Raw genomic sequence first — 25,515 nt, 5'->3', positions numbered from 1 at the left:
CTGATGAGCTCCCCCCTCCCTCTCCTAGTCTGATGAGCTCCCCCCTCCCTCTCCTCCCCCCCTCAACTCGCTTTTAAGGGATTACATCTTGAATCATTGCCTCACTTGATGCAGCTAATCTGGCTGTGACGGTCCCACCTGATGACGGAGACTTGTTGCCTCCGAAACGTCGTGATTTTTGATTTTATTTTAATTCATTTTGATGTTTTACCTACGTGATTTTACCGAAAAAACCTAAGAAGATAATAAAATAAGTTTATTAATAAAAAATAATAATTAAATATTAGTTTATTATGTTTTATTTTTATTATTTTCTCCCATCTACGTGACTTTACCGAAAGAACCAAGAAGATGAATCCCTGCAGTCACGAAAGCTTTAAATCGAAAAATGTGTCTGTTTCTTGCTCATGATGGGACTCTGTAGGATAAAAGTTGAGATTCATACCGTGTCAAAAACCCACACGGTTTACCACGTATTCTTGTACAGGAGTTTTTAAGTCCATACGACGTGCAGCCGAAATATATGCATTGTCTTTGAAAGTGACCTACACCAACAGTGTCAGACCAAAGAATGCCAAAAAGCGAACAAAGACAATGCAGGTAACAGAGCATTTATAACTCGGGTTGAGCAGTTATATCTACACATGAACCAAAACGTATCGCCAAAACACCAAACGAAATAAAATATTTAACTCGGCCTATATTTTCCAGTTTGATTTTATTAAAAATAAAATCTGCATCAAACGGGGATAAATAGTATAATCTCAAATATACAATACAAATTTAAAATGTATGTTTAGTGGTAAATATATGCCCATACAATTACTGCTCCAGTGAATAGATAAGCAATTGTATAAATAGGCCCCCTCAGTAACAATACAGCTATGCCCATTATAATAACTCACAGCTCACAGGCCTTAACTTTATTTTGACAGAGATTCAGAGACTGAGTGAGTGGATTACACAGGACTAAAAAAACACATTAATCTCAAATTGTCTGCCAGTGTGCCCATACCTTTTTTCGTACAATCATCGGTGACCAGGCTGAGATCACTGCCTCCCTAAACCTGACGAAATTAAGTTTCATTACACAGGTGGTCTAATTCCAGACTTGATCCCAGGAACTCAGTGGTGCTTGCCCCCAACATGGCTATTATAAACTCCCAACCACTTCTCGAATGTTGTCGCTATCTGGCGTGGTAAATGTGCATTATTCTTCATGTGAAACGTGAGGATCTGTCTTAGGCGCTATACTGTGCTGCTGGTGCCGATGTTGTTAGTACTGCCGACGCCTGTGCTGCTGCTCGTATTGGCAATACTGCAGATGATTATTGGTATTGGTGCTGCTACACTTGCTGCTGCTGCTGCTGCTGCTGCTGCGGCTATTGGTATGGATGCTGCTGTTGTTGGTGTTGTGGATGGTGGTGTTGGTGGTGGTGTTTGCGGTTGATGAGCGAGAGCTCGCGGTGCAGCTCCGTGAACGTGGGCCGCTGCTCCGCGTGGAACTCCCAGCACCGCAGCATGAGGCTGTAGATGCCGTCCGGGCAGACTGCTGGGGGTGGCATCCGATAGCCTGCGGAGTGTCGAGGAGCATCGTCGTCGTCATCATCATCATCATCAATTCATCGTCAAAATCATCAATTATAAATCATCAAGCGCGGGAGGAAATCTTCTTGGTTCTTTCGGTAAAGTCACGTAGAAGGGAAATAATAAAATAATAAAAATAAAACATAATAAAATAATTCTCACGACGTTTCGGCCACAACACAAGCAGCCGTCCTCAGGTGAAGACCAGGTCTGTCGGGGAGACAGCGTCTGAATGAAACACCACCACGCTTGGAGCGTATATTTAAGCTGGGTTGGAAGGGGGGAAGGGTCGCCTTGACAAAATAATTTGCATATCAAGAGGAATTTAGCATATTTATGGGAAATGCAGGTATGTGATTAGTACTACGTGTGAAATGCGTAGGAGGTGGGCGGGGGGTTTCAAAGTCATATTATGCCCGTGCATTATGCAGGATTAGCAGCATCAAAGGGAGGGGATATGGGTAGTATTTAATTATGTTTTATTTTTATTATTTCCCTTCTACGTGACTTTACCGAAAGAACCAAGAAGATGAATCCCTGCAGTCACGAAGCTTTCAATCGCGGGAGGACAGTCGGTTTCGGGTATTCGTCACCGATAGTGGCCGTGGGAGTAAATGGAGCTCCGGTTTTCGGGTTCGTAGCACAGTGCGCTAACCACTGCGCCTCCACTCACCGCTGGCCACCTGCTCGCACGCCATCTTGTTGGACCAGCCCGGGTATGGAGAGCTGCCCAGGCTGAAGATTTCCCACAGCAGAATGCCGTAGCTCCACACGTCGCTCATGGTCGTGTATGTGCCTTCACACCGGGGGTTAAATCACAGGATGAGGACACGTGGACAGACATGTAAAAAACCACTCGCAAAAGACGGAAAAACGCCCGTCCATTCGTTTGCTGATGATGGCGCTGGTACCGTAATGCAGCGCCTCCGGCGCCGTCCACTTGATGGGGATTTGTCTCATGACGCCTGACGCCAAATAGACACCGTCCGCCTGATGCCGGGACATGCCGAAGTCGCTGATCTTCAGCACGCTGCCCTCGCCCACCAAGCAGTTCCTGGCAGCCAAGTCCCTGTCACCATGACGCAGCCGCCCCCCCCGCCCCGGCACACAACACACCACAAACGGCGCTTACTGCCGCAGCACCGGCTCCGATATAAACCAAACTGAAACTCTTCTTGGTTCTTTTGGTAAAGTCGCGTAGAAGGGAAATAATAAAATAATGAAAATAAAACATAATAAAATAATTCTCACGACGTTTCGGCTACAACGCAAGCAGCCGTCCTGAGGATTATTTTATTATGTTTTATTATTATTATTATTTTATTATTTCCCTTCTACGTGACTTTACCGAAAGAACCCAGATGAATCCCTGCAGTCACGAAAGCTTTAAATCGAAAACTAAACTGAAACTATTTTTATTTGACCAGGCGAGGCCCACTGAGCTGTATCGCTCTTTTTTAGACGTGACCTGGCCACAAATGATAGCTCAACTGAGTGGCTTATGATGTGGAAATTTATAGCAGCCAAACACTCTATAAGCATGTTTCTAAATGTGGAGGGAAAAACCGGAGGGCCCGGAGAAAAATCCACGTGACCACGGAGAGAACATGCAAACCCCAAAGCAACAAACGGCAGGGTCTGAATCGACCCCACGACCTCCTACATACCTGGTAAACTAAAAAATAGTTTAGTTTTAGTTTCGAACATTCCCTTACCAGCCTCCTGTCTAGACAACAATACACACCTGTGTATGCAATTGTGGCTTTCCAGGTAAGCCATTCCTGCAGCTGCCTGCTCGCTGTAATTCAGCAGCTGTGGTACGGACAGCCGACTGCCCTCCCTCCGCAAAAACGTCAGAAAATCTCCACCTGTGCGCACGCACATTCACGTCCGGTCATCGCTGTCGTTCCAGACGCGAGAACAAAAGAACCCATCCGAGTGGCGTGTTGTTTTTCCGACACTGGCTCAGGGATGTAAACATGAGATGAGCACAGCTCATCCAAGACGGCCACTGTAGACCACAGAGGGAGACGCTCATACCGTATAGCCTCAACAGACTGTTGGGGCAAGCACCGTTAGCGAGCACCTATGAAGGCCAGCACAGCACGCGAGGGGGTGGGGGTGGCCAGCACCACTGGTCCGGTTCAGATAATCGTCACCGGTGTTGACTTTGAGCGGGGAACCGAACTCTGGTCGTCGGGTACAAGGTGCGGCGATTAGCGCTAACCGCTGCTACAACGCTCCCAGGGCCTACGCACGATACCCCGGCCGTCTCCTGGTCTCCGACGTGGCCGCTGCGGATAACGTCCGGGGCGAGGAGGTGGAGCGTGTGGGGCCACTCCTCTCTGAATGCCGCCACCTGCCTCTCACGAGTTCCATGACGATGTAGACGGGAGTCCTCCGTGTGCACACGCCGATGAGCCGCACGACGTTGGGGTGGTTGTACCGCTTCAGGATCCTGCACCGCACGACGGCAACCTCCACGCGTTAGGCGAGCGCGCGCTCAACATTTACAATTCATTCATAATCAACGTTTTTGGGTTTAGATCGCGTTATTTATAAATGTGTCGTAACCCTCCACCACCCGACACGGCCAATCAGTAAAAAAGTGTCACGTTGACAAAAGACAAATAGTTCACTGCTTTAGCCCACCGGTGTGTTGAAGCGTGAAACCACAACATTTACAATTTGAGTACGACGTTTCGCTGGTAATTGCATCCAGCATCATCGGGCAATTCGCCAGAATGGTGAGGTTCTGCAGTGAACTATTTGTTTTTTGTCAACGTGACACTTTTTTACTGTTTGGCCGTGTCGGGTGGTGGAGGGTTACGACAAATTTATAAATAACGCAATCTAAACCCAAAAACGTTGATTATGAATAATATTGGTTGCGAAAGCCTACGTGTTGAATTTACAATTCATACCACAGCCTCGGGACAATGGCGACGATCGATGATTATGATGGGTCGATGGACATTTCATTATGGTTGATTCGATGAATTGATGTTGCTGATTGACGGATCGAGGATGATGGATTGATGACAGACCAAGCGCACTGCACATCCGAGGGGACCAAAGAGAAATGACTTCGCATTGCCGAGGCCCCTCACTGCCCTCCTTATCACCACAATAGACTACATCCCTTAGCCCCTTGCCCGCGCGCGCGCACTCCGTCTCTCTGCCACACACCGTCGGTCCTCACCTGGCCTCCATGAGGAACCGGTTCTTGAGGTCCTGCGACAGGTTCTCATGGCACGCCTTGATGGCCACGGGGACCCCTGAGGCCTTCAGGCGACCGGCGTACACCTCTCCGAAGTTTCCCTGCGGGGTCACGCGCACGTCTGTGGCTCGCCGGAACTCGCGACACCCATGCTGATAATTAAACACTTTCGAGGACAGCGTTTCATTCCATAACCGGATTACTTGGTGATGCTGCTGCGTTTGCAGTCGTGCACAAGCACAATTAGCGAAGAAACGCAACACATTTGTCAATAACACCGTGGCCTTAAAAGGAAAAATGTGTAATGGGTGACGTTTCGGGCAATGGACCTTCTTCGTAGCACATACATAGACAGGCCAGAGAGATGATGTGATCCACTCTATATCTACATTATTTATCATTCGATAAACCAGTGGTGCTGAACCTTTCTGGAGCTGTAGATCACCATCAACCCTCAAGGATTATCCGAAGATCCCTCGTATAGCCTTGAACAAACTGTTGGGGAAAGTGCTACTCGCGAGTACTCATGAAGGCCGGCACGGCACACGAGGGGTTGGGTGGCTAGCACCACGCCCGGGCGTCCTCATCTCCCCAGTGGCAATGTTTACACACCGCAGCAGGTACTCATTTGAGGCCGAGATGACCTAGGGGAGGCCCGGGACCGGTTCAGACAATCGTCACCGGTGTTGACCGTGAGTGGGGAATTGTACTCGGGTCGCCGGGTTCGTAGCGCAAGCGCGCTAACCGCTGCGCCACCGCTCCCCATGTGCGGGGCGACGCGTGGACAGCAAACCGCTCACCTTGCCCAGCTTCTCTCCCAGGATGATGTCATCGTGCTCCAGCAGCCACTTATCCTGCGCGGGGTGAAGCATCATTCCCCTCGTTTTGTCAGGGACCAGGGGTGGGGGGAGGGAGTAACGATCAGCCGTCTACCGATGCATCGATCCATCGACTTAAAATCGATTTACAATCGCAGTGTGGATTTATACAGCGGCATCTGAATGCCACCGCGTCTCAATGCGCCGTACAGAGACGGTGGGTGTGTTTCAGAGGTCGCAAATGGGTTTTGATTCCTTACCCGTACCCGTACCCGGCCGCACCAGGGTCGCAAACGGGTACCCGTACCCATACCCGGCCGTACCCGTACCCTACCCGTACCCGGCCGGGTACGGGTAGGGTACGGGTATCGGGTACCTGATTGCGACCTCTGGGATGAAGCCATGTTGCAGGCGCGGGTGGGTTGATTCTAGGAACTTGAATTGTGAGAAGAGACAAGACGTTGGGAAATGAGTGACAGTTACTCACCAATGACTCACGGCCTACCCGTACTCGTACCTGGCCGCACCAGGGTCGCAAACGGTAGCCGGGTATCGGGTAGGGTACGGGTATCGGGTACCCGGTTGCGACCTCTGGTGTGTTTGTTTCAAAGACGAATGGAGAGGGGTGTTAATCATGGGCAAAGGAGGAGAGGATTGGCTTGATCACAATGGCCCTGCGGGACACGTTATTGTCTCCGGCAGGCTTCTCCACTGCAAGGCCCCGCGGCCCACTGGCGGACCCTGGTGGCCTTTAGTGCGGCCCCTGACGTGCGAGCGGCCCACAACAACACGCAACATCATTGGTACCTCATTTGCCAGTAAAAAATATGTCTTTTTACCCTTTTATCTGGCAACAAAACTGACACCTTTTTTACGAGGAGTCATGTTTGCATAGACCACAATACCTGCAGTCATAATGCAAACAAAAAACATAACTCTGAAAGCTGTCTCGGGTGTGGACCAATCAACTTCAAGGACAGTGCATACATTATCAGAGTTATGTTTTTTGTTTGCATTATGACTGCAGGTATTGTGGTCTATGCAAACATGACTTCTTGTAAAAAAAGGTGTCAGTTTTGTTGCCAGATAAAAGGATAAAAAAAATGTATCAACACGCAACATGTGAAAACACCCAGACCATGTTGTCAAGCCCCAATGGTTTCAAATATGTGGCGGTCCTCACACTAATGTCTTGTCGGCGCAAATTCCACCCCCCCTCTGAAAATTAGTGCAGAACGCTGATCTACTGTATTCTGGTAATACTTATTAAGGTACGTGAGATCTGGACGATTTGCATGCACTTTTCGTTGTAAGTCACACTTCAGTTTTTGTTTAAATTCACGCAACGTTTGTACAGGCAGCGGCGTCTGTTGCAAGATGCGGAGGAGGTGTCTGTGTTGTGGCTGCCCTGGCTTTTCAAGTTGGCAAAGTAGGGAGCACAAGTGGTGCTTCTGCCAGTCATCGCAGTCAGTCAAACCATAACACCTGGGTCTGTCCAGTGACCTGTCAGCGCGTTTTTGACACCTCACGTGGCTCAAGGTGCAAATACAAATATCCCCTTTATAGCCTGTTAGGACATGTGCTGTTAACGAGCACCTATGACGGACGGCACAAGAGGTGCACCCAGCCTGGCACAAGCGCTGTGGTGACATCACCGCCGCATAGTGACAAACAGCGACTGCTGTTTGTTGTTGTTGGGTTTTCATTTCACTCACAAGGGTTATTTCAATATAACTGAGCCTTGCATTTAAGACCGCCCTGTTTATTATCAGGGGAATACAACATCATAATAACGATGATCCTATTATATAACACACACGTGGCCGGCATCCTTGCCTTCAGGCACGGGTGTCCGAGGATGACGCCCGACTTTTTGGTGATGGGCTGCCGGGTGCACAGGTAGTGCTCCATAAGCCCTGGAATCGTGGGGAACGTTTTGCCCTCGAAGCGATACAGGTTCTGCGGGGAAATAACAAAACAATATTTCCTTTAACACCAAAAGTTCTTGTCGTCAACCCGCTACCAACCGACCAGACTGCCGAGTTCACAAAGGTATTAATCAGACCGTGCCCAATGTACTGATGACAATTTTGAATTATTAAAGCTCCTTAAAGTGGCTTGAGACTTTTCGTGACTAAATTTAACAATGACTGGTAGCATACAACTGCATACCATGTGGCCTAACCCAAAAAAAAATACGGATTGTTTTACTGCAATTTTTTATTAATAATTCAATTATGTCGGTATGTGGGTAGGTAGGCAAGTCGGCAAGTATTGCAATCGGCAGGCGGGTAACCAAGTAAACAGTCACATTTCTTGTTGCACCCACCGACCATAGATCACATAATTTGTGAGCGGATGTCTTTTTTTTCTACAAGATTTATCCCAGTTGTGCTATCGGTGTCATGTGATGAGAGGGCGAATATCAGTCGGATCTCTAGCATAGCAGCATCGCCCTTCATGTTAGAGGACAGCCCACGGAAGCGGATATCAGAGCTGCCTCTGAGATCACTTCAAGTGACATCAGTGCCACCGCAGTAGATGTCACAGCACTTTCCCACCCGATCTGTCATAAAAAAAAGTATTGCCCATCACGTGACAATCGTACAGATATATTACACATTTTGAGAGCTGAAATTTACCCATGTTAAGCGCAGAACCAACATTTACTGTGATTTTCTCTTGTGCATTTCATTGGTGAACTCCTGGAGACCATCAGTTTAAAGCCACACGATTGCCTCAATTCGAATCCAGGATCTGGGTGGTGCCACATTTGCAGTTATTACTTCAACTCCACATGGCATTGCTGCTTTTTAACGCAAGACTCAACCAACAAACGGCTCTTATCTAGGATATACTTCAAGGGTGAGGCTGTCCTAGACAAACTTGAAGCTCTGTTAATGATAAAGGCTTTACAGTGGAAACAAATGAAAACATGTCCAGTGGAGACCTACGGCCTATCAAGATGGTGATGAAAGTTACAGAGAAGTGTGCCGTTATGGCACAAGTAATGGGAAAGCCTTCATCCGGCAGTTGATAGATCATGGCTGACCATAACAATGATGGTGCCACCGTGCATGAATCAGTCTCTCTGATGAAACGAGCAATGGGGGCTGGGGGGGGGGGGGTGCGCCTCTGGTCCCCATCCACCGATGTTGGAAATTCCACATTGCCGTGGCGGGGGGCCCGGATGTCGTGCTCGCCTCCACGGTCTGGATGATGAAGTGGCGACAGGCGCCGCCGCTGCACACCGACAGCGCAAACTGCCCCGGCTTCCCGTGGCTCTCGCGAACCAGGAAACTGCCCTCGTTCATCAGCAGCTCCTGGGCCTCCAGGCGGGAGATGGAGCCGTGGAACCAATCCTGCTGCGCCAGAGGCCGCGCGGAGTTCCACGCGGGCTGTGCAGTGGCGGCGGATGCACGGAGGGAGACGTGACCGTGTCAGAGACATGGGGGAAGACGTGACCATGTCAGAGACACGGAGGGAGACGTGACAGCGTCAGAGACATGGGGGAAGACGTGACCATGTCAGAGACACGGGGGGAGACACGAGAGGATCAGAGACATGGGGGAAGACGTGACCATGTCAGAGACACGGAGGGAGACGTGACCGCGTCAGAGACACGGGGGGGAGACACGACAGCGTCAGAGACACGGGGGGAAGACGTGACCATGTCAGAGACATGGAGGGAGACGTGACCGCGTCAGAGACACGGGGGAAGACGTGACCGTGTCAGAGACATGGGGGAAACGTGACCGCGTCAGAGACACGGGGGGAGACACGACAGCGCCAGAGACATGGGGGAAGACGTGACCGCGTCAGAGGCACGGGGAGAGACACGAGAGCATCAGAGACACCAACACGCACACGTGCACACTCTGTTGTCCATCTACTATTGGACGACGGCCTTCCCCCTGTGTCGTGTCAATCAGGGGGGTTGTTTGACCATACTTCGCCCCGCTGGTCAGTGCAGATGAGGGTCATGGTGGAGGGGGCGTCACTGTATTTTCTTGATTGTGAGATGCTCTGGAAAGTAAGATGCACCCAAAAAACCTGTGCCTGGTGTCAATGAAATTATACTAATCTGGTCACAAACACACACAACTCCCAGCTTTTTCTTTCAAATGTGAGCGGGGTTTGGGAAAAAGTGCATCGTTTATATTTTGGAGAATGCGGTATTTGATCACAATTCACCGTGCTGGTCAGGGTGGATTGGTAAAGGCCAGGGAGCGGGGAACTGCTCATGAATCACAGTACAACGTCAAACTAGGACCAACGTTGTCAGTCCTAATCGGTTAACATAACTACGCCCGAGTTAAAACTCGCTTCGCGATCGTGCACAATATATACACTTGCTCCGTACTTCTTCTCGCGTAAAATTCGCGATAGACACACACGAGGGGACCCGCAGCGCTTTACCACCGGGCTCTGCTTGTCGTTGTCGGCGGCGGGAGGGGGCAGAGTGAATGTGGCGCAGGTGGGGTCCGCGTCGCCCATCCCGCCCAGCGCTTGCTCCAGCATCTCCTTCTGCGCCGAGAGTTGCATCTCGGCGCCCTGCAGCTCGTACTTGCGCAGCCACAGCGCCTGCAGCTCGTGCTTCTTTCCGAGCAGCGTGACGCTGTCGGGGCTCACGCATCGCAAAAAAAAACACAACGGCCGCCGTTCGCCACAAGGCGGCGGTGACATCGCCACGGCGCTCGTGTCAGGCTAGGCTCGTTCAGAGGCCGCGTGAAGTGTCGCTGGCAGGAGGTCACAGGACAGACGCAGGAGCCATGGGTTGATTGACTTAGATGACTGGCAGATGCACCACCCAAGCTCCCCACTCTGCCAACTTGCTGCGTTTTAACCACCCAAAAAGTGCTGAGCCGCCACCGCTGAAATCCTGGTTTGAAATCCGGGCGACCGCCTGTGATTACGCCGGGTTCTCAAGTCTCCGGGGTGACCAGTGACTCATCCAGAGACTCACGTAGACTGATCTGTGGTTAAACCAAGTTCTCAAGTGTCGTGAGTCGGCGCTATCTCACTCTCTCCAACATCATCAAGCGCACTGTGTCTTCACAGCGGCTTGAGATGTGGCCACATTTAGACGCTGCTATATGTAAACACACATTGGGGTTGTACTTGTGTGATCGCAGTGGGTACTGAACCTTCTCCTCCGCACACTCACGAGGTTCGGCAATTCTGCGACGCTGCCATTTCCACGACCTCGCGTTCCAATCCGCGCATCTTCTCTTTGTGCTGCGACAGAACAGCCCTCATCTTGTGCAGGTCGTCGGTAATCTCTTGCAAGCTGCAGACACAATCAAGCAATAATTACATTAGGGTCACATCCCTCTCGCCCCGTAAATCCTATTATACGCGTAGCACCGTAGATGGGCCGCACTTACCTGCAACGGTGGACAGGGCCCATCAGGGGCGGTACCTCGTACCGTCAGGGGAGGGGCTGCATTGCTCAGCCCAAGAGGGGGAGGGGCTGCGGGGGTTCCAGGATCCCACGCAGCCCCGCCCCTCGATGGCAAGGTGCATCAAGGGGGACCTCCCCAGTAGCTCAGGTCCAGTCGGAGACCGAAGCAAGAAGACCGGCCAGCCGAGGACACTGGACCCCCTTGCCCCGCTGTCCTTGTAAGGGCCGGGGTGGCGCTGTGCGGGCCAGTGGTGGGACTCTGGGACTCCCGGCCTGACGTCCTTGTAAGGGCTGGGACGCTGTGCGGGCCAGTGGTGAGACTCTGGGACTCCCGGCCTGACGTCCTTGTAAAGGCCGGGGGACGCTGTGCGGGCCAGTGGTGAGACTCTGGGACTCCTGGCCCGACGCCCTTGTAAGGGCGAGGTCCGAGGAAGCCAGTGGTCTAGACCCGCACCTTGGCTGGGTCGGGTCAGGTAGCCTCCCCTAGGGTAATCGTAGCCGGAGGACCTGGGAACGTAGACCAGGCTAGGCACGCTACGTAGATAAGCTGTGTAGGAGACCTATGTGAATAGGCTGGGAAATCAGTGTATAAATACGTGGTGTGTGGAAATAAAGACGTGCCCTCTAAGAAGTGTCCCCGGAACCCATTACATACGTGGTCCCAGTCCATGGCCTTCACCATCATCTGGGGTCCCTTGAGGTCGAGTATGATGGTCCTCCGTGGACAGCAATGATTGTCAGGGTTTGTGCGTACACAGGTGGCTGATGCGGCCAATCCGGGAACCAAATATCTTCTTACATTTTCTTTTCCATGGAGGACGCAGATTAGCACGAGGACACTGTTGCACGCCAGTTTCCGCACAATTCTTAATCAGGACAGAACCTGGATCCGTTGGCAAGGAGACCGAGACAATCGGAAGATCTGCCGTAAAAGCGTGCCGGCTACTAGTGGTTCGTCCGCCCAAAAGTGGACCAACTGGGCCGCAGTTCAACCGCGGCCAGCGATGGCCGTGACGTCACGGAGTTAGCCGCTCGCCCCTCCTACGCTGCCCCAAATGACATCACGAGATCTTTAACGTCCACTGTGAATTAGACGACGTGTATTTTACGGTTGACGCATGTGCGGTATTGACCAGGACTGCCTGGCGGATTCGAACGGCGAACCTCTGCAACGACCGCTGGGCCACCTCACCGCGCCCCGAAAAGCCGTGTCGCGAGCTGTATGCCCGACAAACTTTCAAGGCTGAGCCGACCAAGAGGTGGGCTACTCACCGGTGCTGAAGGCCGTCCGCCGTGTGGGGGGTGCATACCAGCTGCTCGGGCTGCAGGCCCTCCTGCTCCGCCGGGAGGGACAGGTCAAAGTTCACCGTCAGTGGGCTCCCGTGCCTTACACATACACACACAGGTGCCGCACAGACACGTCAACCCCACTGCTGCGTGGAGCTGCCATCGCATGGCTCAGAGGGTAGACACCCCATTATCAGGGTTGCCCCGTGCACCAAGCTCTGTGCTAAAAGCCATGAGCCATGAGCCTCATACCCAGTAACCCATGCCCAGTAACCCATGCCCCATGCCAAATGCCTGCAAACCTTACCCGGAGCCCCGCGCCGCATGCCCTCTGCTACGTGCCCCGAGCCGTGAGCCTCGTGCCCCCCACCTGTGCAGGCGTGGACCCTGGTCAAGCCGGTCCTTGGGCTCCAGTGCCATCACCACGGCGCGCATCTCCCTGTGAGCGGCGGCGACGTCGTCCTGCGCGCAGACGCTTGCCTCCAGCAGCGCCAGCAGCACCTCCTTCCTGTGCGGCACGGCGCGGCACGGCGCGGCACGGCACGGCACGGCGCGGCACGGCGGGACTTAGTGCATAGCAGCACACAGCGGGGTACAGCATGGCAGGGCATAATAGTGCACGGCAGTTCAGCGGGGGAAAGTGTACGGTAAGTCCTCGCTTAACGCGCGGTGTTCGCGCTACAACGCGGTTCTTCCATGAGAGAACATTGCACAACACGTAATACACACCGTTACAACGGGTAACACGCACCGTTTACAAGGCAGAACGTGCCCACGACAAACTACTTTCTTGAGCTGCGCGGCTGATCGGTACGATAGAGTAAGCAGAATGATAGAGCAATGCGGCGTCGTATTCTCAGTTATTTGTCCCGCCATCTCACTGTGCGCGTGTAGTAGTAGTACATCGTATCTCGCCAGACTTGATCGTTATTTATGGGGAAATGGTTTTCGCCGAACGAGTTTTTCTCTTATCACGGCGCTTTTCAGGAATGCATATACCGCGTTAAATGAGTGCTTACTGCTAATATTGTAAATAAGGACTTCGTATGGGATACTATATAGCATATGCATCCAGACCAGATGTTTCACTTGTCGGTACCACCTGAGGTGACAGGACTTTAGCGGTTCCAATTACTTCATGTGTCCAACAGCAATCAAGTGCTAACTGCTTGAAATAAGTGGGGATATAAAGTAATCCACTTTTAATAGCCATGTAAATAAATCTCTCCTCTTACATTTTTTCCCCCACCAATTTCTCTCGACCATGCATTCACAGCGCAAACGGGGTAAAGACTAGCGCAGCATAGCAGGGCATGGCACAGGCGTCGGCGACCACAATAACAAGAAGAGCCATCTGTTTCGAATTCGATAAAACAAAAAACTGAACAGTAAAAAATATGAGGTACCAATGGTGTAAATGCTTACCCCAAGCTCTCATACTCTGATGGTGCATTGTGCGCCTTTTGGCATCATCTGGTCCAACCCATGTGAGACTAGGCTCAAAGGAAAGCTGTCTCGGGTGTGGACCAAACAACTTCAAGGACAGTGCATACATTATCAGAGTTATGTTTTTTGTTTGCATTATGACTGCAGGTATTGTGGTCGATGCAAACATGACTCCTCGTAAAAAAAGGTATCAGTTTTGTTGCCAGATAAAAGGGTAAAAAACCAATTATCATATTTTTTACTGGCAAATGAGGCACCAATGGAGATCAAAAGCCGCCAAATGCACCGTGCGGTGCATACGAGCCGGTGAGGCCCTTCACAAATAACATCACGAAGCGGCCCGTCAAGAGCCGCATACGGCTCCACCAGAGCCGCAGGTTGGCGACCCCCGACATAGCCCATGAAGCACAACACTCCACTCCCAGGCAATTCACTGCATAGCAATGCACTGCATAACTTCGCGCTGTGCAATAAATCATAGCGTTACAAAGCCAAGAATAGTATTTGGTGACAAACCACGACACAGTGTGGCATAGCACTGGACGATAGTATATCAAAGCATTACATGGCGTGTCATTACACGGCAGAGCGCTACGAAATACAATGCAGCATTACATGGCATGGCACCACCCAGAGTAGCACAATACAGCCACGCAGCGTGGCCGGGCATAGTGGTCACGAGGAATATCCGTGTAGACGTGTGCACGTTGGGAGGCGGTAGTGCAAGGGTTAGCGCACTGCGTTGTGAACCCGGCGATCCGAGTTCGATTCTGAATCGGTTATGGGCCTCCCCTAAGTCTACTCAGCCTCAAATGAGCACAAAGGCGGCCGGGCGTGGTACTGGACACTTACCCCATCGTGTGCCGTGCCGGCCTTCATAGGCGCTGCTCGCTAACAGCACTTGCCCCAACAATCTGTTGAGGCTGCACGGGGGGGGGGGGGGGGCACCTTTGCCTTTGTGTGTGCGTCTGCGTGCGTACAGCGCTCACAGGAGCAGCAGGCTGTCGTGAGCGGAGAGCTGCAGGGAGTCTCGCAGGCAGGGCAGGGTGCTGTCGCGGTGGTTCTGAGCGTGCCGCTGGGCGCCCCGCACCGCCAGTGCGTACTCGTTGTGGGCGCAGTGCAGGCGGCGCGTGGCGCGGGACACCTTGCGCTCCGCCCTCTCCAGCTCTCCGTCCCCCACGGGGCCTGCGGGGACGGTCAGGGGGTCAGAGGATCGTCAGGGCGAGGGGTTGGAGTTGGGAATTCTCACGTCAAGCAGTGCGAGGGGAGACGCTGAGAGCGAAGGTGTTGCAACCTGCGGTGGATGAGTGAGTGGGTTAAGCGAGCGTATTGTGAGTGTATTGAGTAGGTGAGTGGGTGCGTCGGTGGGTGAGTTGGTGAGTGTGTTTGATTGAATCAGAGTGTGTTGTTGCAGCCTGCAGTGAGTACTTGAGTGTGTGCGTCAGTGGGTGAGTAGATGAGTGGGTGAGTGATCAACACACAGTAATGGATGGGACAAAACATTCAGTCTTGGAGACCAAGTCCTCAACACGGGTGAAGCAATCAACGAGTGAAGTGCGCTGGAGCAAAAAACCCAAGGTAGCAGTGATAGAAGAGTGATAAGGAGGCGACCGACTGCTTGTAAGCGAGTGGCTGGGGTGAAAAGTTGAGCACTGGCTGGGAGGTTTCCGTGCCGACCTTCGTGTTGAAGTGAATTGTGCGGAACTTTTTGACCTCTGGAGGAAGCGTCCAGCAATTTTTGCCGAGCACAGTTAAGCTCGGCCGCCTGCTGCCTGTACTGCAGCTTCAGCATCTCCAGCTCCGTGTGGGTCACCTGCAGGCGAGAGTTGGCAAGCTGAGCAAAGGAGCCCAAATAAGCATCTCCCAGTTGACTTTCCATTGGTCGCTGTCGGCTAAGCTAAGACTGCAACGAAGATAAAAGCGGCAAATCATTAGTACGTTTGGTATTCGCGCCATTCTCATAGCACGAGGCTAACACGAATCCGCTGTTTTGCACGGTAAGATTCGCAGTAGGGGGCGATGTTGCGATGTTTCGTCAGTAAATTGCGGGTACAATTTTTTGTTTTTCACATTTTCTCCTCGACACCAGCGCACAAGGCCTACCCTTTTCCCCATCAACGTCGCAGGATTCCTTTTGACGTCCACGGCGAAGCAGATTTTTTTTTACGGTTGATACATCCCCGCAGCATTAACTGGGGAGGCCGTGGGGCTCGAACCGCGAACCTCTCCAACGAGCGGCCAACGCGCTCCCGCCGGGCCACGTGTCAGACATAGTCGGGGCGAACTACGCTGGGATGGCGATGGACTAAATCAGAGTTCCGCATTGCATGGCCCGCAGGCCGCTGGCGGCCCCTGCTGGCCTTTCGTGCGGCCCGACATGCGGCCCCCGAAAAATACACGTGTGAAAACACCCGCCATCATCATCATCGTGCTGCTGTCCAACCCCAGTGGTTTAAAATGGTCTGACGGTCCTCACGCTGATGATGTCTTATCAGCGAAAGTAGCCCCCCCTCTGAAAATTGTCGAAGAACACCGGACTCAATGAACTCAGCGCGACGACTGTGAATCTGCCGACGTTTCTCCGCCACGCGATCGCGCCTCCCTGCGCTTCCCCCCCCCCGCGTCCCCCCCCCGTCGCTCCGTACCTTCTCGAACTCGCGCTCCAGCGAGCGGCGCGCGCTGGCGTACGCGTCGTGCGCCCGACTCTGGGAACCCAGCAGCTCGGAGAGACGGCGCATGGGACCCGAGCTCATCTCCTCCGCGCGGCGCCGCATGGCCTGTCCCAGCGCCTCCGTCTGCGACAGCAGGCTCGCGAGCACCTGCGGGCCGGTTGCACGCGGCGTGGCGCGGCGCTCGTAAGTTCCCTTCAGCGATGAAATTTCTCGTCGCTCAGAGTAATACGACGGAGTTACGACGCCACGCTGCTAGTGGCGAGCGACGTTGAGCTCGTCAATTTACGGAAGACCAATTGTCTAAAATATATGTTCTTGATTTGAAGCTTTCGTGACTGCAGGAATTCATACTCTTTGGTTCTATCGGTAAAATCACGTAGGTAGAAAAAATTTAATAAAACAAAAAAATATATATCACGACGTTTCGATCACAACACAAGCGGTCGTCCTCAGGCAGAAAAAAATAATCCAGCAATGGAACTGCTGAACCAGCGAGAGAGCTGTTACAACAAGAGGTTAACATAAATAAAATGTTCTGACAATTCAACAACATATATTTTATACTCTTTGGTTCTTTCGGTAAAGTCACATAAATAACCTCTTGTTGTAACAGCTCTCTCGCTAGTTCAGCAGTTCTATCGCTGGATTGTTTTTTCCGCCTGAGGACAACCGCTTGTGTTGCGATCGAAACGTCGTGATTGATTATTTTTTGTTAGATTTTATTTTTTCTACCTATGTGACTTTACCAAAAGAACAAAAGAGTAGAAAATATACATTGTTGAATTGTCAGAACATTTTTAAAGAAAAATTATTCCAGCACCTCAAAAATATATTTCAGCCGCCTCTTAACCGTTTCCTATTCCGAGACGATTGCAAGATGCAGAGTGGGTCCCGTTCATCTCTGAATCTCGGAACGCGCACGCGGCTCAGAGTTAATTTTATTTAGAGAGGCATAGCACCGTTGTTTTAAAAGATGCTGTTATTCACCCCAGATAATTGTAGTGACATGACCGTACTGCATGATTGCTGGCACCGAACTGTGCCACACACCCACCCGGATGGCCTTGTGGGAGCTTCGGTACCGATAAAGTTATTTTATTTTTTCTTCCGATTCCATTCCGATGACGTATCTGAACGTGCACACGTAAGTCATCGGAATGGGAAAAAGAGTAATATTTAAGTAATATTTTCACCTATTGTCTGTGAGGCGCATGTGAGAGAGCAAAGAGAGGCGGATAGTCTTAGATAGCGGAGGAATAAATGAACTCGGCATGACTGCAAAGCCGCGGAAACGCTTATGGCGCATCACTGCTCAGGATTCCCAGTAACGTGCTGGACAGACTCCAGCTCGCTCACAATGCAGCTGCCAGAGTCGTGACGCGCACACCGTTTCACGAGCGCACGTCACCATCACACACCTGCTCTCTTTGTCTGTGCTCTGGCTACCAGTCAAATATCGCGTGCACTATGAGCTCCTACTGCTGACCTATAACGCTCCCAATGGGTTAGCCCTGCAATATTTTCAGGAACCAATCCGTGTTCACACTCCAACAAGGTTCCTGAGATCTTCGGATTTCCTTCCAAGTACTCCGTGTATGTGTAAACGTTCATGGCGATTAAAACCATTTCTGATTCTGTTGCTGGACTGATCGTGCCTTTTTGCCAAGACTATGGAACAGCGCTTTGCCTTTGGCAAAAAATCAATAGGTCGTTTGCGCTAATCAAGTCTGTCTTGAAAACTCACCTCTTCAAAATGACTTTTACCCCCTCCCCCCCGCCTAGTTCTGGCCGTTCTGTTAATTTCCTGGCTTTCCATACAACGGTGGCACATTGGAATCTACGGATGACATATGCCACTTTACGAATGTGCATTGTTATTACGATGCATGTATGTTGAACTATTTCGTGCCGTACGCAGCCAACCGTTCTAATCGGAGGTGTGTGGGAAGGACACCAAACTAAACACAAAAAGCAGCTCTCAAGAAATGAGTTTCCAATCTAGATGATTTAAAACTGCATAGCTCCCATTGGCTTCCTACTATCCGAAGAGCGTTCCAGACGGCCGCAGCAGCGCATCTGAAAGCGCGCGATTCGGTGACCGTCTTTGTTCGATGGCCAGCCAAAAGCCGCCGCCGCTGTGGGGATGACCGGAGTTCGCGCGGTGATGGTTTACGCTCCTTGACCAGATCAGCAAAGGTGTGCTGCCGGCTTCCTAACCAAGTAGCACCTGCGCCAGCTCGCCACCCTCTCCGCAAGCCCCGCCGTGCCCCACGACGGCACCCGCCTGCATCAGGGCCTCGCCGTAGTCGCGCTCCGCCTGCACGCGGCGGCAGGCCCACTGCTGCGTCGTTTGCAGCAGCGCCATCTCGGAGCGCTGCAGCCGCAGCAGCGGGTCGCCAGAGTCGAGCAGCAGGACGCCGCCGCCATCGCCGCCGCCGCCGCAGGACATCGCCCTTCTGGTGGGCGGGGAAGGAGAAGCACCTGTGAACGTGAGCACGTGCGGCGTTGCTGCAACGTAATGCTCGACGAGAACACTTGTTTCTCTGCAGCAGTGTTCTTCACGGATTTTCAGGGGGGGGGCGGGGAGAGCACTTTCAAAGATGAGGCATCATCAGTGCGAGGGCCGCCACACATTTGAAACCATTGGGGTTTGACAGCATGATGTCAAACACATTCGTGTGTTGTCGGGGGCGCACGCCAGGGGCCGCACTAAAGGCCACCAGGGGCCGCCAGTGGCCCACAGGCCTTTGCAATGAAGAACACAGCTCTGCAGTAACGTGTATTGCGCAATCCATGTTGCGTCCGTCTGGAACGCCCTTCCTTCCAATAATAGGAAGCCACTGGAGCTATGCACTTTTTAATTTAGATTGAAAACTCATTTCTTAGTTTGTTGTCCTTCCCTCCGCACCTCCAATTAGCATGGTTGGCTCCGTACGTTGCGAAAGAAATTCAAAATATTATTTGGTTCTTTCGGTAAAGTTACATAGAAAGAAAATAAATTAAATAATAGAGTACGACGTTTCGATTGCAACACAAGCAGTCGTCATCAGGTAGAACTAAATTTGAGAGAGAGACAAAACACAGACACGGAAACACACAGACAGACACACAAGCAGAGAGAGACAACACAGACACACACAGAGAGAGAGAGACACACAGAGAGAGACAACACATAGACACACAGAGAGAGACAAGCACAGAGAGACAACACAGACACATAGAGAGAGACCACACAGACACACAGAGAGAGACATACTCTCTCAAATTTAGTTCTACCTGATGACGGTTGCTTGTGTTGCAATCGAAACGTCACGTAGAAGAAATAATAATTTATTTTCTTTCTACGTGACTTTACCGAAAGAACCAAAGTGTAATTCCTGCTGTCACGAAAGCTGCAAATCACGTTTGAAGTTCAACATACATATATACTTTTATTCACTGTTTGAATTATTTGAGTAATTCCAAGCAGTCCATCTATCTTCTTGGTTCTTTCGGTAAAGTCACGTAGAAGGGAAATAATAAAAATAAACATAATTAAATAATTATCACGACGTTTCGGCCACAACGCAAGCAGCCGTCCTCAGGTGAAGAACAGGTCTGTCGGAAAGACAGCGTCTGAATGAATCACCACATTCACCTGAGGACGGCTGCTTGCGTTGTGGCCGAAACGTCGTGAGAATTATTTTATTATGTTTTATTTTTATTATTTTATTATTTCCCTTCTACGTGACTTTACCGAAAGAACCAAGAAGATGAATCCCTGCAGTCACGAAAGCTTTAAATCAAAATTTAGTCCATCTAGCCTTGCTTCTTTGCACACTTCTCAATTTTTTTTCCATTCCCTCCACGAATCACCACGTCTCTGAACCATATCTCATAAGCATGCAGCACGCATCGATAACGAAAGTTATTCTGTGAGTGGGGGCATGACTTCGTTGCTTTTCACGATCGAGTTCAGTTTTCACGAAAGCGTCTCCGGCCCATTCTCGTCCCACCTCGTTAATCCATCACTTTGATCCCGTGCCCTATGTCGACATGCTGTCCCAGGTAACACTCAACTGCTGTTCGTGACCCCTATGTCTGTAAGTTGAACTTCTTTCGCACCGTACGTAGCCAACCGTGTTAATCAGAGGCGTTACTGTGCGTTTGCGCATTTACACCCCGAGCCCAACTTTGCAGCCTTCTCTATTTAGGCCTCTGTCACGATATGTCCAAATTGACCTGTAAACCTATCATCGATTTTTTAAAATATATAACTAATAAAAAATGCCATGCGATTATCGATAGCGGAAAGATAAACAACACGATGTTTAACCACTCTGTTGATATAACCCGGTGTTCTTAAGAACCTTTGAGGCCTAACGAACTTTGACAAATTTAAATGAATGATAACCACCCACAAGACACTGGTCACGGGTTCGACTCCCGGCTACCATCAGTGGCATATGAGATCTGAACCCGCTCGCTCCCTGTACCCCCTCGCTCCTACTCACTGACCAGCGTGGTGAAGTATGGTTAAACACATCCCCTATATATATACTCTTTGGTTCTTTCGGTAAAGTCGCGTAGGTAGAAAAACAATAGATCACGACGTTTCGATCGCAACACAAGCAGCCGTCATCAGGTGGGACAACCACAGCAAGAAACAAAACTGCTGATCCACACTAAGTGGAGGAAGAAGAAAGCCCTTCATCCAGCAGCGGATTGACACGTATCTGTAAAACAAAAACACATTAATGAATGGTGGTGTCCATGTGTATATACTGCAGTACAAAGCCAACGTTGGTGAGGGGGGGGGGGGTGTGCGTCTTATAATCGGGTACCTGCGTGAGACCAGATTTGTTAAACTTTATTGGCACATTTACAAAGACAAAGATCCCCCGTGTAGCCTGTAACAGACTGTAGGGGCAAGTGCTGTTAGCGAGCACCTATGAAGGCAGACACGGCACACGAGGGGGTGGGTGGCCAGCACCACGCCCGGCCGCCTTTGTCTTCCCACTGACGACGTTAACACACCGCGCAAAGGAAACTCATTTTAGGCTGAGTCGACCTAGGGGGAGAGGCCCAGGACCGGTTCAGATAATCGTCGCCGGTGTTGGCAGTGCACACACACGACTCAGCAATTAGAACAATTAGCGGTTAAACCGATAATTAATCATCAACAACACGCTGGGTCAACATTCAAAGTCGCGAGCAACAACTTCTCTCCTCCCCTTACCAACAAAAACGCCACCGAATCTTGAATTCCGTTTTTTTTGTTTTAAAACGACGACAAAGTAACGTGCGCTAATCAACGGCGACAATAAACGTATCTTTGATTAAATATAAAAATAACCTCTTCAACGTTCGTTGACGACGAGGCGGCTTTTAAGTGGAAGTTGTTGCGTTGTTGTTGTTGGTGTTGCTGCTGCTGCTTCCCGCAACCTCTCGCGGCGAACAGCTGCTGCCGCCCGTTACAAGGCGAACGCGCCTCGCCCATTGGCTCCGCACGCGCGTCACGTGACGGCGTTGTGGAGGTGTGGGCGGGGAGGGGGGGAGAGGGGGGAGCAGGGGGGGAGCAGGGGGGGGGCAGGAGGGGGGAGCAGGAGGGGGGGTCAGGAGGGGGGAGCAGGAGGGGGCAGGAGGGGGGAGCAGGAGAGGGGGCAGGAGGGGGGGGAGCAGGAGGGGGGGGCAGGAGGGGGGGGGCAGGAGGGGTGGGCAGGAGGGGGGAGCAGGAGGGGGGAGCAGGGGGGGGAGCAGGAGGGGGGAGCAGGAGGGGGGAAGGAGGGGGGCAGGAGGGGGGGCAGGGGGGGGGCAGGAGGGGGGGCAGGGGGGGGCAGGAGGGGGGGGCAGGAGGGGCAGCGGGAGTGGGGAGCGGGAGGGGGGAGGGGGGAGCAGGAGGGGGGGCAGGAGAGGAGGGGCAGGAGGGAGGGAGCAGGAGGGGGGAGCAGAAGTGGGAGGGCGCAGGAGGGGCCGGAGTGCCCCCCCCGCACGCTCGCCACATGCAAAGACAAAGGTCCCCCGTGTAGTGCCGTTAGCGAGTGGCACCCACCTACGAAGGCCGTGCACGCGGCACACGAGGGGGGGGGGTGGTCAACCACCACGCCCGACCGCCTTTGTCTCCCTCGTGGTGAGGTTTACACACCACCGCGCCCAGGTACTCATTTGAGCAGTGCCGGCCCGAGCCTCTTGGGGGCCCTAAGCAGAATTTGATTTGGGGGCCCCCCTCCCACCACGCAGACTCATCTGTGCTAGAAGATTATTGACACAAATGTCACACTATAATGTTATAGCGAATATTATAAACGAATACAGTGAGGTTATGTATTAATAAAAAATAAAAACAACACTTAAAATACTTCACTCTTTTATTAAAACTTCTGAATACAAACGGTCACAAAAAACATATTAAATAAATTATTTGCAAATGTGCATTAAATGTGCAATCTTTTAAATAAAACCAAAATAGACAAACATTAATCTAATCAAAAATAGAATGTTACAAAAAAAAAGATACTTAAATAATGAAAGCAAACATAAGAACAGCAAGGGTTCAACAATGTCAACTGTACAACAATGACCTCAAAATCGTTCCTTCCTAGCTTTTCTGGAGGCAAAGTCACTAATGACATCATTGTATGGTATTGCTTGGCCAACTTTGTTATTAATACTAATGACTGCAAGTCAAGTGACGTGAGCACAATTTGTGCTGCTGCTGCACAAAACATACTGTAAATAATAATGCAAACATACCTTTATCTCGCTCTTTTTTCTCCTCCTCGGTCCTTTTCTTTTTTCTTTTTTCGGCACCAGAGGGATACGTCCTTTTTTGTGACATGGCTTAGGCGTATTTATTATCGTGACGTACAATTGCGCGCACCTGCCCGCGCCCGCGCCCGCGCCCACGCGAATTGTCAATGAGCCGTGACATCCGTGAGCCGTGACAAAGCAGCAGTTGTCGACAGAATTTTCTTGTCTTGAATCATTTATTCATTCATTCATTAATTCATTTATATCACTTGTTTAAGTTATTTAATTGTAAAAAAAAAACGATTCGGGGGCCCCCTGGTGGCCAGGGGGCCCCAAGCAGCCGCTTAGTTCGCTTATGCCTCGGGCCGGCCCTGCATTTGAGGCTGAGTCGACCTTGAGACCGACGACAACTGCCGCCATTCGCCACTAAAGTGGCCGTGACCGTCACCACGGCGCTTGTGCCAGGCTGGGTGCACGTTGAGGCCACGTGAAATGTCAAACGCCCGCTGGCAGGAGGTCACGGGGCAGACCCAGGTGGTGCCACGGGTCGACTGACTGAGATGACTGGCCGATGCACCACCTGTGCCCCCTACTGGGATCCACATCCCTCCACATCACACACACAAAGATCCCCCGTGTAGCCTTTAACAGACTGTTGGGGCAAGTGCTGTGCGTGAGTAGCACCTATGAAGGCCGGCACGTGTGTATGTTGAACACACACACGTGTGTGTGTAGGTCGACTCAGCCTCAAATGACTACCTGGTGCGATGTGTAAATATCGCCACTGGGGAGACAAAGGCGGCTGGGCATGGTGTTGGCCACCCACCCCCTCGTGTGCCGTGCTGGCCTTCATAGGTGCTACTCGCCCCAACAGTCGTTTCAGGGTGTACGGGAGTGGGATCTTTGTCTTTGTGCGCCGTAGAAGGGCCGTTGTCCGAAACGTCGTCGTTTACACATCCCTTTTATCGACGACGAATGTGTTGAGTTCGTGTTTTGTTGTTGTTGATTGTGCTTGTTCACCACTAGAAACGGCAACACCACCCAATACACACTCTGTGCGTGTGTCGCCCGAAAGGGGTGGGATGTGATTTGAACCTGGCGAGGAAAAACTCAAGAGACCGGGATAGGGCCTCATTTGCAAAGAGTGACCTGGGGCAATGATATGCATCATCATCCACGGGTTATCCACAGAGCCTAGCCAGGATTCGAATTCATAATCCCCATCATTGGAGGGACTAATGATGCTAAAATAACCAAGCTTACAACATCGTAAAATCGTTTTTTTTTGGGGTTGGATCGTGTAAATATCCCCATTGTTACGTCCGATTGTTACTCATTCCACAAAGCTGCCGAAATGAATAGGTTAGAGCCTGGCACACTTAATTAAGGATCATATGCAATTCCCCTCGGCGACATAAATGACCTTTGTAAATAATTGCTTTCGTGCATTGCGACTGCGTGAAATGTATTCAACACTTCACGCAGCGCGCTCGCAAGCGTCACTCCGTCGGATGTGGACCACCAGCCAGGTGATAGCACGACGGCATTAACCCACGCGTGGCGAGAGAGGCTTGTCAACTCGTGTGTCGGCACGTGCACATTCTGCAGGGCAAAGGGCGCTATAGCGAATCAGCGTCCTCCAGGGGTCGTATTTTGTACATGCGCAGACACGTGTGCGCGCGTGTGTTTGTGTGTGTGGGGGGGGAGCGGTAGTGCAGCGGTTAATGCGCTGCGACCCGAGTTTCATTCCCGCTCACGACCAACACCAGTGATGATAATCTGAACCGGTCCTGGGCCTCCCCTAGGTCGACTCAGCCTCAATTGAGTACCTTGTGCGGCGTGTAAACATTGCCACTGTGGGGAAGACAAAGGCGGCCGGGCATAGTCCTGACCATCCCCCCCATCCTGTGTCGTGCCGGCCTTCATATGTGCTACTCCCTAACGGCACTTACCTCCCCCCCAAAAAAATTACGTTAAAGGCGATAAAGGGTGGGTGGGGGGGGGATCTTTGTCTTTGTGGATTAAGCGGGTTTGGGACATGACGCGTCACGGCGAGAAGGGATGATGGTCACTGGTCACGGGGACTGGTGACGTCACCATAGAGCGCGTGCACCATCGAGCGGCTATTGGCTGAAAGCCATCGAACGCAGACGGTCAATGCATCGCGCGCTTTCAGAAGCGCTTCTGCGGCCGTCTGGAACGCTCTTCCTTCCGCTATTAGGAAGCCCAGTTGGAGCTATGCACTTTTAAATCTTGATTGGAAACTCAATTTCTTCAGAACTACTTTTTTGCATGTGTCGTCCTTCCGCTCGCACATCCGATTTGCACGGTTGGGCTACGTACGGCGCGAAA

General features: G+C 51.5%; 1 protein-coding gene across 1 annotated transcript; it reads right to left on the bottom strand.

The window, feature by feature from the left end:
- Nucleotides 1–716: 716 nt before the first annotated feature.
- Nucleotides 717–18,883, bottom strand: LOC144949304 (tyrosine-protein kinase Fer-like). The gene is made up of 17 exons (XM_078879254.1): nucleotides 18,662–18,883; nucleotides 16,408–16,581; nucleotides 15,440–15,575; nucleotides 14,752–14,947; nucleotides 12,687–12,824; nucleotides 12,302–12,415; nucleotides 10,793–10,915; nucleotides 10,045–10,243; nucleotides 8,829–9,023; nucleotides 7,462–7,584; nucleotides 5,608–5,661; nucleotides 4,790–4,908; nucleotides 3,951–4,045; nucleotides 3,332–3,455; nucleotides 2,499–2,656; nucleotides 2,261–2,383; nucleotides 717–1,573 (listed from the first exon to the last, which is right to left on the bottom strand). The coding sequence occupies exons 1-17, from the start codon at nucleotides 18,881–18,883 to the stop codon at nucleotides 1,383–1,385; spliced, it is 2,484 nt and encodes an 827-aa protein (XP_078735380.1). The 3' UTR covers nucleotides 717–1,382.
- Between the last annotated feature and the right edge of the window lie 6,632 nt (nucleotides 18,884–25,515).

Source organism: Lampetra fluviatilis, chromosome 53, assembly GCF_964198595.1.
Source record: "Lampetra fluviatilis chromosome 53, kcLamFluv1.1, whole genome shotgun sequence".
In the NCBI taxonomy this organism is placed as follows: Eukaryota; Metazoa; Chordata; class Hyperoartia; order Petromyzontiformes; family Petromyzontidae; genus Lampetra; species Lampetra fluviatilis.
This window is presented reverse-complemented; position numbering and strand designations above follow the sequence as displayed.